This window comes from Chelonia mydas, chromosome 23 (assembly GCF_015237465.2).
Source record: "Chelonia mydas isolate rCheMyd1 chromosome 23, rCheMyd1.pri.v2, whole genome shotgun sequence".
Taxonomy (NCBI): domain Eukaryota; kingdom Metazoa; phylum Chordata; order Testudines; family Cheloniidae; genus Chelonia; species Chelonia mydas.
The window spans coordinates 18375448-18389706 of record NC_051263.2 but is presented as its reverse complement, the minus strand read 5'-3'; the positions used below and the strand labels follow the sequence as shown (position 1 = coordinate 18389706).

The following is a 14259-nucleotide window of genomic DNA, read 5'->3' as shown; positions in this document are numbered from 1 at the left end:
TCGGCCGGCCGGGGCCTCTAACACCTGTGAGCGACTGAGCCTCTGGCCTCCTGCTTCATCCTGGGAGTCCCCCTGAGCCAGCCGTGCACGGAGCCGGGGCCTCGGCCAGGATTTGCAGGGACCCAGGGCAGGGTTGGTCAGTCCCCGGGCGCGGGGGGTCCTGGGGTCAGCACAGCGAAACAGGGCGTACGGCGCCCGCCAGCCCTCCCGGCGGGCAGCCACCCCGGGCTCCATGTCTGGCCCTGTCTCTCCCGCCGTCCCGGATCTCTGTGTCTCGCCCAAGCCGGCCCCCGCTCGGCCCATGGCCCGGCTCCTGCCCCCCGCCCGGGCTCCCTGCTCTCGGGGGGCTCCTGGGTTGACACGGGTCAGTTTCAGCCAGCGCTGAAGTTAGGTCACGTGACACCCCCCCCCCCGCGGGGAGCAACGCAAGGCACAGAGGGAAACTGAGGCAGGGGCAGGCCAGAAAGGTGCTGGGGAACAGGAGCGGGCGGAGGCGGCCCCGCGGTCCCAGAACCGCCTGTCCCCGCCGAGCCCGCTGCTCCTGCTCCGGCTGCCTCGTTTCGGGGCCGCGCCCGGGGAGCTCGGACCAGAGGTTTGCGGCGGGACCCTCCGGGCTCGGGAGGGATGAATCTCGGCCAGCGCCCGCTGGGGGGGAAGGAAACATCCGGGTCCCTGGAGCTGCGGGCGGATGTTGTTGTTTTCATCAGTTGGGCGGCTATTTCCGGTTGACACGGATGTTATTCCCCCGGTGGATGAGGTAATTTCCGGTGACCCGGATGTTAATTCCCCGGTAAATGAGGCCATTTCCGGTTGACCCGGGTGTTTTCACCGGTTGGGGAGCTATTTCCGGTTGGCTGGGCTGTCCAGGCAGTTATTGCCTTGGTTACGCGTTATTTCCGATTGACCCGGATGTTGTTTCCCCATGGTTGGGCGGTCATTTCCGGTTGACCCCGGATGAGCGTCCCCGTCCCGCGGCGGGGAGGGGCCCGGCCGCTCCCGTCTCTCTCCCCCCTCCCCCGGCCCTTTAGGGGGGCGATGATGTCAGCGCCTGAGCCGAGACCTCCCAGCCGGAAGCGGAAGTAGCGGCGGGGTCACGTGGGGCTCCCCCCCCCTCCCCACCTGACCTCAACCGCCAGCCCGGCGCGAGCCGGCTTCTACCCGTCGCGGCGCGAGGCTTCCCCCGCCCCCCTCCCCCCTCCAGGGGCGGGGCCGTTACGGTCCCGTCCGGCGCGAGGCTCCTGCCCCCTTCCGCCTCCCCCGCCCCCCGCGGAGCCGGCCGGGGGCCGGGATGGCGGCGGCGGCGGCGGCGGGGGGCGGGGCCCGGGAGGAGGAGGAGGAGCGGGAGGTGGTGCGGGTCCGGGTCAAGGTGAGAGGTCAGGGGGTCACGGCGGGGTCAGGGGTCACGGGGTGGGGGAGCTCTAGGTCCCTCCCCCTATGGGGGCAGGCGGGGGGAGGGGCACCCCCACAGATCAGTGGGGCCCAGGGAATGGGACCCCCCCCTTCAGAGCGTGTGGTGGGGGCAGATCGTGCGAGGGGGGCATCGGGGGAGCCCAGGGCGGGGGCTGGCGAGAGAAGGGGGGGTCGGGAGCGAGGCGGGAGCCAGAGCGGAGTCTCCCCTGCCCAACCCCCCCCCGGAGAGTTTGGGCCCTTGCCCCGGGCGACCCGATTCGGTGACTGGCCGCCCCTGCCTGGATCCCACTCCCCTCCCAGAGCTGGGGAGAGAACCCAGGCGTCCTGGCTCCCGGCCCCCCCGCTGTAACCCACCAGCCCCCATTCCCCTCCCAGAGCCGGGGAGAGAACCCAGGAGTCCTGACTCCCAACCCCCCTGCTGTAACCCACCAGCCCCCATTCCCCTCCCAGAGCTGGGGAGAGAACCCAGGCGTCCTGGCTCCCAGCCCCCCCGCTCTAACACCAGCTCCCACTTTCCACCCAGAGCCGGGGAGAGAACCCAGGAGTCCTGGCTCCCAACCCCCCCGCTGTAACCCACCAGCCCCCACTCCCCACCCAGAGCCGGGGAGAGAATCCAGGAGTCCTGCTTCTCCTTGTGCCCTCTGTGCTCCCCCCTTACTGCCCCAGACGAACCCTCCTTGCTGTCACTGACTGTGTCAGAGCCAGAACCGAATGGGGGACGTGACCCAGCGTCCCTTTCCCCTCCTGCATGATCAGACGCCTGCGTCCCATCCCCCGGCTTTTCCCCTGGGTGGCTGCGTGGAGGCCAGGCGATCTGGCGCGAGGCAGGTGCTAAGGAGGGGGGAAGAAACGCAGAAGATCTCAGACCTCCCACTGCCCGGAAGGAGAGAGGATTTCGTGTGAAAGAACGCGGCGAAACTGCCCTTCCCCTGTGTCCGCGGAGATCTCCGTCAGAAACACGGGGGGATCTGTGCAGCGCAGGGCTGTTGGGGCCTTTCCCCTCTAGGGGGCACCGGCTCCCGCTCTGGCGCCAGGATGGGGGACTGGCTGGCTCAGGGGGTGGGGAATGGGGCACAGGGCCTGTCCCCCCAGAGGGCGCTCACTCCAGGCCTGTCTCCTCAGAAGCGCGAGGGGTTCCTGCAGCCCGAGTTCCGCACCTTTGCCGTCGATCCCCAGATCACCTCCCTGGATGTCCTACAGCACATCCTCATCCGCGCCTTCGACCTCAACGGGTGAGTCCTGCCCCAGCCACCGGGGACCTGTGCCCAGCGTGGGAGGGGAGTGGGGTCTAGTGGTTAGAGCAGGGGGGAGCTGTGAGCCAGGACTCCTGGGTTCTCTCTCCGGCTCTGGGAGGCGAGAGGGGTCTAGTGGTTACAGCGGGGGGACGGGGAGCCTGGACTCCTGGGTTCTCTCCCCAGTGCTGCTATTTTTGGGGTTGCCTGGGAGTTAGATCCTGACGTGAGGAAGGAGCTAGTGAAGAATTTGAGGCTGTTGGGAGCCAGAGGGCAAAGAGGGGATCTGCGGGACAGATGAGCTCATTTGGCCTGAAGAGCTAATGGGGGACCCTGAGACTGGAGGGAAGGCAGGGGGGCTGGAACGGCTGGTGAAGGACCCCTAGAGAGTAGTGGGGGGTTCTGTTTGGCTGATGAAGGACCCCAACGGGAGGCATCCATGTGGCTGACAGCAAACCCTAAAGAGGCAGGAGAGGTTCTGCACAGCCGATGGTGGCCCTCAAAGGGGTGTGCGTCCTTCCGGCCAAAGGGAGACCCCAAGGGAGCAGTGGGAGGTTCCGTACAAACGGGGGACCCCGAGAGGTGCTGGGAGGGGGAACACTGTGGATGGGTGCTGTTGTCCTGTGTGCGCTGGAGGCGATCACCTCCCCCTCACTCAGGAAGAAGAACTTCGGGATCAGCTACCTGGGCCAGGAGAAGCAGGGCCAGGAGACGTACCTGTCGCTGCTGTCGGACTGGGACCTGGCCACGGCCTTCACCAGCGCCTCCAAGCCCTACCTGCAGCTCCTTGTAGACATCAAGCCTTCGGAAGACAGTGAGTCACTGAGGCAGGGCTAGGGACCCAGGAGTCCTGGCTGCCAGCCCCTGTGCTTTAACTGCCAGACCCCACTTCCTCCCGGAGCCGGGAACAGAACCTGCTAACTGTCGTGTGCTGCTCTCTCAGGCCCCCTGCTGGAGGACTGGGACATCATCAGCCCCAAAGACGTCATCAGCACTGATCTGTTGCTGGTGGAGAAGCGGTCCCTGGCGGCGGCTGCCCTGCCTTTCACCCAGTCCATCATCTCCCAGGTGGGTCCAGAGCGGGGGGGGCGGGGGTGCTTCAGCTAGGAAGCACGCTAAGCTATATGGGTGGAACAGGGTTCAGAAGAGAACCCAGGAGTCCTGGTTCCCATCCACCCAGCTCTAACCCAGCAGACCCCACTCCCCTCCCAGAGCCAGAGGTAGAACCCAGGAGTCCTGCCTCCCGCTCTCCTGCTCTAACCCACTAGACCCCACTCCCCTCCAATTGCCAGAGGTACAACCCAGGAGTTCTGGCTCTCAGCCCCCCGCTCTAACCCACTAGACCCCACTCCTCTCCCAGAGCCAGAGGTGCAACCCAGGAGTCCTGACTCCCGCTCTCCTGCATGCTCTTTCTGATAGCTGGTCACAGCTGTGTTGTCCCAGTGCTAGGATCATCATGGCCGAATGAAGTCTCCTACTGCTTTGACCTCCCCTGCCTGCTCCCATGCCTCAGTTTCCCCCCATACAGTGGGGAGGATCCAGCGTCCGCCATGCCTTGCTCTGAGCTGGCCTCAGTCAGTGACACCGTCTCTCTGCCTAGGTGGGCCGGACGCTGTCGAAGGTCCAGCAGGCTCTTAGCTGGTCCTACGGGGAGGACGTGAAGCCATTCAAACCGCCGCTGAGCGACTCCGAGTTCCACACCTACCTGAACCACGAGGGGCAGCTGAGTCGGCCGGAGGAGCTGCGGCTGCGCATCTACCACGGCGGCGTGGAGCCCTCGCTGCGGAAAGTGAGTCTCTGGGGAGAGGGGCTGGGAGCCAGGACTCCTGAGTTCCCTCCCCGACTCTGGGAGGGGAGTGGGGGCTAGTAGTTAGAGCAGGGGAGCTGGGTGCCAGGACTCCTGGGTTCTCTCCCTGGCTCTGGGAGGGGAGTGGGGTGGGGTCTAGTGGTTAGAGCGGGGGGGGCCGGGAGCCAGGACTCCCAGGTTCTCTCTCTGGCTCTGGGAGATAGGATGTCAGGGGGTGCTTAGCCATGGTGGAGAGATGTCGGGGTGTGTGGGGAAACGGGCATGTAGCATGCATGGCAGGCTGAGAGGCTATTGGGTATGTGGGACGATGCCCAGCGCTGACGCCCTTCTCTGCCCCCCAAGTCGCGGTGGGATGGTGGGAGAGGCAGCGAGGTGGGACGATGGTGGGACGTGGGAAGACGCCGGACATTGAAGCTCCTCTCTCTGCCCCGCCAGGTGGTGTGGCGCTACCTGCTGAATGTCTACCCGGACGGGCTGACAGGCCAGGAGCGCATGAATTACATGAAGCACAAGACGCGGGAGTACGACCAGCTGAAGGGCCAGTGGGCGGAGCGGGCCAGCCCCGAAGACCTGGACTTCATCCGCAGCAACGTCCTCAAGGACGTTCTCCGCACAGACCGCACCCACCCCTACTACGCCGGCTCGGAGGACAACCCGCACCTGACCGCCCTTCACGACCTGCTGACCACCTACGCCGTCACCCACCCGCAGATCTCCTACTGCCAGGGCATGAGTGACATCGCCTCACCCATCCTGGCCGTCATGGACAACGAGGCCCACGCCTTCATCTGCTTCTGCGGCATCATGAAACGCCTGGAAGGCAACTTCCAGGTGGACGGCGAGGTGATGTCCCTCAAGTTCTCCCACCTCAAGCTCCTCCTCCAGTACTCGGATCCCGAGTTCTACGCCTACCTCCTCTCCCGGGGCGCTGACGACTTCTTCTTCTGCTACCGCTGGCTGCTGCTGGAGCTGAAACGGGAGTTTGCCTTTGAGGATGCCTTGCGGATGCTGGAGATAACCTGGAGCTCCTTGCCGCCAGACCCTCCGGAGAAGGAGGTGGAGCTAGTGGGGCCGCCGGCCAGGCTTAGCGAGAGCGGCCAGCCTGTCCGCCAACGCCACATGCTGCGGCCCACCTGTAGCTTCGAAGCGACTGGGGACCAGCCTTGCTTGGAGGAGCCTGGAGCCCTGCCTTGTCTGGAGCAGAAGACCTTATTGAAGCAATCCAGCTTTGGAGAATTCAAGTACTACAGCGCTCTTGAGGACAGCTCCGAGGAAGAGCCTTCACTTAGATCCCAGCGCTCGATGGGGGAAGAAGAGGACTTCTGCAGTGAGCAGGACCCTTTGCTCCAACTACCAGCCATGACCAAGTCTTTCTCCGCCCCATCCCTCCGGCCCCTGACCCCACCCACACCCTCCCAAGACTCCACCTCCTCCCCCTCACTCCTCCCCGGCAGTGAGAAGAACGAGAGCCTGCCGGAGGAGAAGGGAGATTTGTCAGGTGACACGCCATCCTCCCCTCCCAGCAGCCCCCTCCCCGTCGCCCCATCCCCTGCCGCGGTGAGCTTGCCTCCACCGCAGGAGTTCGGCAAAGGCAACCCCTTCATGCTCTTCCTCTGCCTGGCCATCCTGCTGGAGCACCGGGACCACATCATGAAGAACAACATGGACTACAATGAGCTGGCCATGCACTTCGACCGCCTGGTGCGCCGGCACAATCTGGCCAAGGTGCTTCACCGGGCCAAAGCCCTCTTCGCTGACTACCTGCAGTCCGAGGTCTGGGACTCCGAGGAGGGGGACGAGGCGGCTGCAGAGTCCCCAGCCGTCTCGTGACACCCACCCCTCCCCCGGGGATCGGATCCCCCCACAACTGTCCCGCCACTCTCTGCTCCAGTGGCCTCCTTGAGACCCGTCACAGGTCAACCAGGAGGGACTCCTTGCTCTGGATCCTCTCTGTTTCCCCCTGGATCTAATGATCTCCTTGGAAGAGCCTTCATGGACCAACCAGGATCTCTCCCTGCTGTGAGATCCCTTCCATCCATCCCCCTGCAGATCTAGTGATCTCCCTGGAACATTCTTCATGCACCAACCAGGATCTGCCCTTTCCACTGGCATCCTCTCTAATTTCAATTATCTCCTTGGAAGATCTATCAGAGACCAAAAGAATATCTCCCTCCCTGTTAGATCCCCTACAAACCCCCCCTTCCCTCCCCAGATTTAATGATCTCCTTGGAAGATCCTTCATGGACCTACCAGGATCTGGCCTTCCCAGTGGGATCCCCTCCAACCATCCCCTTTTGACTCTGGTGATCTTTTTGGAGGATCCATCCCCTTGGAAGATCCTTCAGAGACCCAACCAGGATCGGCCACTCGGACTCCTGTGCCTTTTTCTTTTATGTGCATTAGTGGATCCGGGTTTGGGTTTCCTTCCCCGCTGTGGCCGCAGCCTCTGACGGCGTCGCTGCCCAAAGCTGGGGAGCACTCCCACTTCCCCTCCCCAGATACTCAGATACTACGTCGAGCGCGAAGACTCTTGACCGCTGGGATGTTTATATGCTCTTTTCTGTTCTGCTTTGGATCCTCTTTTCACTGACCCAGAACCAGTTGCCCAGTCGTTGTATATTTCCTCCTCCAATGAAGAGATCCAGTGGAATTTATTTCATGCTTTGGAGGAAGACCAGACGTCCGCTCCCATGATGCAAAGGGACAAGAATCTGGCATCCTAGTAGCTCAAACAACATGTGATCTCTGCTGGCTTGCCATTTTCATTCATTAGCCGTTTCCCTGGGCAAACGGATCCCAGTGGCTCCCCAGATTTGCTTGGATGTAAAACTAACCAGAGATCTTGGATCAGCCGAGCCTTTCAGTTCCTGGTTTTAACGAGAGAGCAGCTGTTGACAGGATAGAGGCAAGACCTGCCCGCATGGGGATTGGCTTCTGGGGCAGGATCCGTATCGGTGGGGAGAGGGGCAGGGTGGAGGGTCCGCAAACTAAACCATTTCTGTTGATTGCTATGCGTTAGCGTCCCTGCGGCGGGTTGGCTCTGCCGTGCGCAGAAGCCACGTCTCTTGACAGTCCTCAGCAGGACACGAGATCTGCTGATGGACTGTCCAGAAGCAGGTTCTGATCTCAGCTGGGCCGACATCAGTCTGGAGCTTCTCTGGACGCTGCCGAGATCGGAGTCTTCCTCATTTCTATGACACGGGCTCGGAAGCGGATCAGGGAATTTCTCCTGCTGACGAAGGCGTCTTCCGAACAATCCTCTTTTCCCTTCGCCCGGAGGAGAGCAGGGTGATCAGCTGGGATCCAGCCCCTGATGCCTTTTTGGTTCAGTGGCATCCTTCTGCTTTGGCCTTATCTTCGTTCAGAGACCCACCCCCTACATCAGCGTCTGTGTTGGATTGCCTGGCTCAAGACAGCTACGGATATTTTCCCCCTCCAGATACCTGTCCCTCCCTATTGTCCCAGATCCGGGCTCTTTGTACGAATTCTGATATGAATCCCTTAATGCAGCCACGTGGGGGTTAGAGTCTCTAAGGCAGACGAAGCAGAGAGCTGGCTGTGCTGTGGCAGAGAAGGGGATTTACTGTAGGTCCTACTGGAAAAATAGACATCAAAGCTTTGAAAGGGGAAACACGTGCCTGCTCCAGTCCCTGTAGGGAAGCAGCCTGGCCACTAGGGGTCACTGATATCTCAACATACCGCTGGGCTTTGCAGATCTGAGTTCCTTACCCCAGGAAGGCTCTGGGTTGTGAGATATCCCAGGATCTAGGCAGGGATGGGGAGAGGAACCGGACATCCCCGTGGTGTCAGTTCGGGGGGATCTTCCTGGTGATCTGTGGGATCGCCAGAGAGTTGGTACATAGCTCTGTTGCTGGAGGGACCGACAGGCAGAGGCCGGATTGGCAGGAATCTCTGTGGGGGTGTGTCCGGCATGCGGAAGGTCCCGATCTTGGGTGTGGACGGAGATTGGCCTGCCCAGAACCTGCACTAGTGGGGCCCCTGTCCCCCACCCAGAGCTCCTCCGAACCTTCCCCCCCTCCCCCAAACTTGCCATGCCTGGGGAGGGAGATTGATTAGGACTCGGGTTGTAACTGATCATCTGTGGCAGCAAATGATGCTTATCTGGGCTGATGGAGTAGGCTGATGCACAGGGGGCTGTCAGCCGGGGGGGCACAGACAGGGGGGACTGGCTCTTCCCACCAGGTTAACGTCCATGTCAATTACAACCCACAGCTAGTGAATTCTAGAGGTCCTGCCCTAGTCAGTGTCACACCCCTGGGCTGGCCCAGCTGTAACTGACTAGCCACAGGAGCAGTCTTGTGGCCCTGGGCTCGCCAGCGTCCCATTAGGTCCGACTGGCCCCAGAGCTCTGTGGATCGAGACTTGAGTGGCCCCTGCTAATGGCCATTTGTTTCTGGGCCACTTGTCTCCTTGAGATCAAGGTTGGATGGCTTGAATCCCTGGCGCTCGCCCTTTATTGCACTCGACGAGATTTTAAAATTTGACCCATGTTGGTATCTTCTCGCCTTTGGTTACCTCCAAAAAGCAATGGCTTTAAAACACCACATTCTTCCTTGCTCTGTGGGCCCTTCCCTCATCCTGGCAGGGAGCCGGACGCACTGACAGGGAAGGGAGCCAGCTGGGCTCTAACCTGGATCGCACATCGGCCAAATCTTAAAATCAGGTTCCAGATCTTCCAGCGGGAGCGAGGGGCAGGGGTTAGAGGCTATAGGGCTGCTAGGCGCAGTAAGGCTCTGCCCAGGGGGTCGCTCCTCAGATCCAGGGGCCTTTGCCCCCCCATCTGTTGTTGGCCCCAGCGTCTTCCCGACGCAGGGAAGGTGCCTGACTCCGGTGTCCAGCAGAATGGATGCAGCGCCTGCAGCCCATTGCAGGAGAGTGCGATGGGCTGACCCCAGTGGGTGGCATGCTCCTTGATAGCCCATCGGGGGTGGTAGCGATCACTCATCCACCCTTCCTGCACCCCCCCGGGGCAGCCCCACAATGGCTTAGCCCCGAACAAACACACACAAAGCCCTGCCCTGCTACTTTTGGGGCTAGATCAGAACCGCCCCAGCGGGATGCTTCCTCCAGAGCTCCCAGCCTGAGGAAACAAGCCGCCGGTGTGTCTCCAGCAACTCCGGTTATTTGTGCCGCTTCCTTTGAACGGCCAGGGGGTTCTGGACTTCACCACCGGAGGAGGGTCAAATTTGAATCTCATGGACACTCGCGTCCTTAAAACGCCTCCATCCCTATTGCCAAGATTAGGATCTTCTGATCGCAGACAAGAAATAGGGAGTGTCTTTTCCAAACCTGGCCAGAAACCGAGCCCTCGGCATCTGTTCCCAGCCGTTCCCGGCAAGAGTGAGCAAGGCTTGGCAGGATCGCTCATCACCTTCCATTTTGTCTTTCCCCACCCTCTCCTTGCTCTGGATTTAAATGATGCAAACCCCCAGCAGGGGATCCAAAGTTACTATCTGACTTGCCCATTAACCTGCTAATCTGAAAGGGTGCAGGGAGGAACAATGTTTTCCTCTGTGAGTTAGAAAGTGTTCAAAGACCAGATCTCCAAGTGAGGAAGTCAACAACCTGACGCTGATTTCCACCAGCTGAGGATCCGGGGCCTATTCTTGTGTCTAGTCCATTGCATTTTTGCATGTAGTCAGTTTCAGCCTCAGACTGAAATACAGTTCGGCTTGCAAGTAGTTCCACCCTACCCCTCGGGGCTCAAATCGCTCTAGGCTGGGCTTGCAGATCCAGCATCTATTTGCCGGATGAGAGGCTAGATTTGGGGTGTTCTTTTGTAAACAGGAAATTGGGGTTGTGAAACTGCAAAGAATGATTACTGTGACTGACGCTGGGGTAACTGCTTTGGGCTTGATTGGAAACTGAGCCGATTCTGATTTGCCTCTAATCAAAGGGGATTAATCTTAGCAGCAACACCAAGAGGGGGTGCTTGCTCTTGGAGGAAGATTTTTGCCGAAGAGGTCAGGAGGGGCAGGTTGCTACCATCTCGGGCCCAGGCCCTGGAAGGTATTCAGGTGCTAAGCTCAATACCAAAATCAGAACCAGCATGTCTAAAGGTCTCCAAGTCTAAATAAGAGCTAGATTTTCCCCAGAGATCAACACCCGACCTGCTCAGCTCTCTGGAGAAATTGCAGCTCTTTAAACTTTGCCTTTGATGCATCAAAAAAAAAAAAAAGTCTTTAAATCTCCTATATGCTCAAAGGAAGTTAGTTGTCTTTGAGTCTCCGCCAACGGCCGAGGCTCCAGGGGCAGGCTCGGCGTGCCGTTCCATTCCACTTGGAATCTTCCATCATATGTTTCCCTGGATTTAAATGACATTAAGGACTGCAGGTGGGAATTTTCGAATCCGGATCAAGCTGCGCTTTGCCTGAAAGCTGGTTCTTTTACATCCCTGGGGCTGCCTTTCAATCTGGATCAACTGGGCTCGGGTGAAAGCTACGAAGCCATTTCTGGCAGTTTCAGCTGGGAGACTGCCAAGGCTGTTGGTTTCTTGGGAGCGACGGGGAATAGTTTTTACCAAGTGACTGAAAGACACCCTAACACCCACTCCTGTCTCCCCCAAATCCATTGGGTTGTAACTGGTGATGGCTTTATATTCTCTGGCACCTGGGATAGTTTTATCCTATTTAGGCATCGTCCTGAGACATTTTCCAAACCCAGGCTGAGATCTCCTGTTTGTTTGTGGGTCTCCAGATGCCAACGTTTCCCCCAGATCTTGTTTCTTCTCACACATTGGATTCACCTTGCCTAAAACCTGGTACATCTCCTTTGGAAACTGGGCCAAATTCATCTTAGAGAGAGGGAGGTTGGTTTGGTTTGAAAACACCCTGTGCTTAGTAGGAAACACAGCTGCTGTAAAGTCTTTGCTCCACCAAAGTCAATAGAATTAGGACTGTTTGTGTTCTGACTGTCGGCTCAGAGACGGCCAGAGGGAATCGGGCCCGATCTGTTTTTCTACTCCCCTCGGTTAGGTTGCTGACACTTGAGATCGTTAAACCTGAAGGAATTTTGAATTGATCCAGTTTCCATGAAGTGGTATTTCTCTTTGGGCCAACAGGTCCTGGTTAATTTCACTCCTTTGCCTAGACAGTTTCACCTGCTGACCTGGCAAACTTCCGGGCAAAAATCCCCATTTTAAAAATCAATCCAAGGAAATGTTGATTTTTTTTTTTTCTTTAAAAATCCTTGGGGATCTCAGTACTTAACCTCTGAGACAGATCCTAGCGCCCCATGTGCTGGGAAATCAGATCTCCAGGTATTTTGCAGTGGGTGTTCAAATTAGCAGCTGGAAATCTCATCTGTCATTAACTGCAGGATGATGTGAGCCACCCAACTCATCAGAGCCCCCCTCCCTTTCGCAATCTGACTGATTTTTTGAACTGGATCAACCCCAAATTCTTTAGTGAAGCTTCCAAAAATTCCAGCCGTGTTTGCGGCCCCGCTGTGCTGTGACAGTGTTGTTATCGTAGGGCCTAATGTATCTTTGGGAGGTAATCAAAGTCCTTCCGCTTCCTGGCTTTGTGAGCGGGGCCCTGTCCAAACTCCAGGTCTGCTGCTGAAATCCAGTTGCCTGTTTGATCTCTGTGAGAGAAGGGCTTTGTAGATGAGAAGCAGAAGCCAATGGTGCTGAGTTGTGAATATTATTTTTGGTATTCAGCCTTTCCTTATTTTGTGCTGCTTTATTTGTTTTGCCAACCTTCTGTGCTGTTAAGTTTATTTACCCAGCCAGGCTGTTTAAACAGGACAATGGTTTTGAAACAAAGGTGAAACTCACACGGGTGGTGCTGAAATTGACCAGCTGGAGTCTTCTCACAGGCTTTGCTTATTTCAGGCCCCTGCGGGGCAAAGATCTGTGACCCCTTTGAAAAAGAGAAGCAGCCCTTGCCCCAGAAATTGACTGAGCAACTTTTCCTGGCTATGGACTCTCTAAAAATTGCAGTGGATTCTGGGAGGAAGGCTGGGGGAGCCGCCAAGGGAGTGGATGCAGCCAGTTAATAACGCTGCCTTAGGTGGATCAAGGCGTCGCTTTCAACACCCGCGTGCCAGGACAGAAATCCAGACGGCCACGCCTCCAAATGCGGCTGGCAAGCTCCGTCCGAGAGCAAGGACTGTGCGTGGCTGGCACGGGGCAAGTGGATTGTGCGCCTCCCCCCACCAGCCAACCGTGGCTATTCTGGATTCCTCTGGGTGAAAGCCCGAGGCGTTGGATTCTGCTACCGTTAAAGGCCAAGCTCCTGGATCTCTTCCCCCTTCAGGCTGCCAGTAATTCGATCTATTTCTGCCTCCTAAGCAGCTGGGCCTGACCCTTATTCTCTAACCGACCAAGGAACCACATAGAGCTAAAGCCGTGGCAGAGGGCGGCCGGGACATTGGTGTAGTGACAAGGGGACCCGTCCCTGGTCAGGCTGGGTTTCTAGCCTCCGGTGCAGCCCAGCTGTTCCATCCCCTGTATATATTCTCTGTACAGTTGGCGACCCTAATATGTTCCTAAACCCCCGCGCCCAAAGCCGGGCTTGGCGAAGGGGGTCCCGCTCGGGCATTTGAGTGAATGTGCTACAGGAATGAAAGTGGAAATAAAAGGAGGAAAAAGTGGATGGTTGTGGCCGGGTTTGTTCATGGGCAGGGAAAAGAGAGAGGAGGGAGGCCCCAGGAAGTATCCCGGAGTCCTGGCTTCCAGCCCCCTCCTTCCCCTGCTCTAACGTACCAGACTCCCCTCCCCTAGCTGGGGAGGGAACCCAGGAGTCCTGGCTCTCACCTCTAGCCCCCACTCCAAGAGTCTGGAGCATCATGTTACTCCAGTTAGAGCCAGAACCCTTCGCTCCAGTCTGGCACCATCCCTGTGAACTGTCGAGGGGAGCAAGGGCCAGTGCTTAGAGCAGGGGCTGGGTCCCAGGACTCCTGAGTTCTCTCCCTGGTGCCAGGAAGGGGGCGGGGGGGGGGTGTCGGGTCTAGTGGGTTTGGGCTGGGTTCTGTCTGTATCACCATTGCCTTGCAATGGATGCACTCAGGACTGTGGCCGTGTGTGTCATGTTCCTGGTACTGCAGTGACCTGACCGGTGATCCCCCCTGTTCTCTGTCACTTTGAGGCAGGGCTGGCACATCTCGGCACCTATCCCTGGGTTACATCTCTACGACTGTTCTTCTATCTGCCTTAACGCCCCTTTCCCTGGGGCAGTTCATCGGATCCACCCCCGGCCCCATCCCGTGTCTCCATGGGAGCCTGGACTCCAGAGCAGCTTAATAAGGGAGTTTATCTGCTTGGGTCACGTGCTCCGGCCAGGCCGGGTGGCAAAGCCTTGGAGGTTTTCTTTAAACCACGCTGTCCCCTGAATTTCCCTCCGTGAGCCAGCCACTTCCCCTCCCTGGGCAGCCCTGGCCTGGCCGTCTCCGGCTCAGTTTCTAACCCGGCCAGGGCTGAGGGTTGATGCCTCCCCTGGAGCGTCGGCTGGGTTGCTGTGTTTTTCTGGGGGACCGTGATGGTTTTTAAGCCCGGGAGAGGAATTTTTTTTTAACAAGAATTGAATAGGGTGATTCTAGTTATAAAAAGGAAAACATAAATCCAGGCTTGGGTAAACTGAGGCAGGGGCCTAAAGGGGAACTGGATTAAAAGGACCCCTTCCTGCTGTAACCACTGGAGCCCACTCCCCTCCCAGAGCCAGTAGAGAACCCACGAGTCTTGTTCCCAGCCCCCACTCCCCTCCCAGAGTTGCAGATTGAACCCAGGAGTCCTGACTCCCAGCCCCTGCCACAGGGATAGAACCCAGGAGTCCTGGCTCCCAGCCCCCC

The 14259-nt window shown here is 58.7% G+C and overlaps 1 protein-coding gene across 1 annotated transcript; it reads left to right on the top strand.

The window, feature by feature from the left end:
• The first annotated feature begins 936 nt into the window (after window positions 1–936).
• TBC1D25 (TBC1 domain family member 25) lies at window positions 937–13230 on the top strand. Its single transcript, XM_037888354.2, has 6 exons — window positions 937–1366; window positions 2533–2642; window positions 3302–3456; window positions 3586–3710; window positions 4243–4431; window positions 4885–13230. The coding sequence occupies exons 1-6, from the start codon at window positions 1289–1291 to the stop codon at window positions 6277–6279; spliced, it is 2052 nt and encodes a 683-aa protein (XP_037744282.1). The 5' UTR covers window positions 937–1288; the 3' UTR covers window positions 6280–13230.
• Window positions 13231–14259: the final 1029 nt, after the last annotated feature.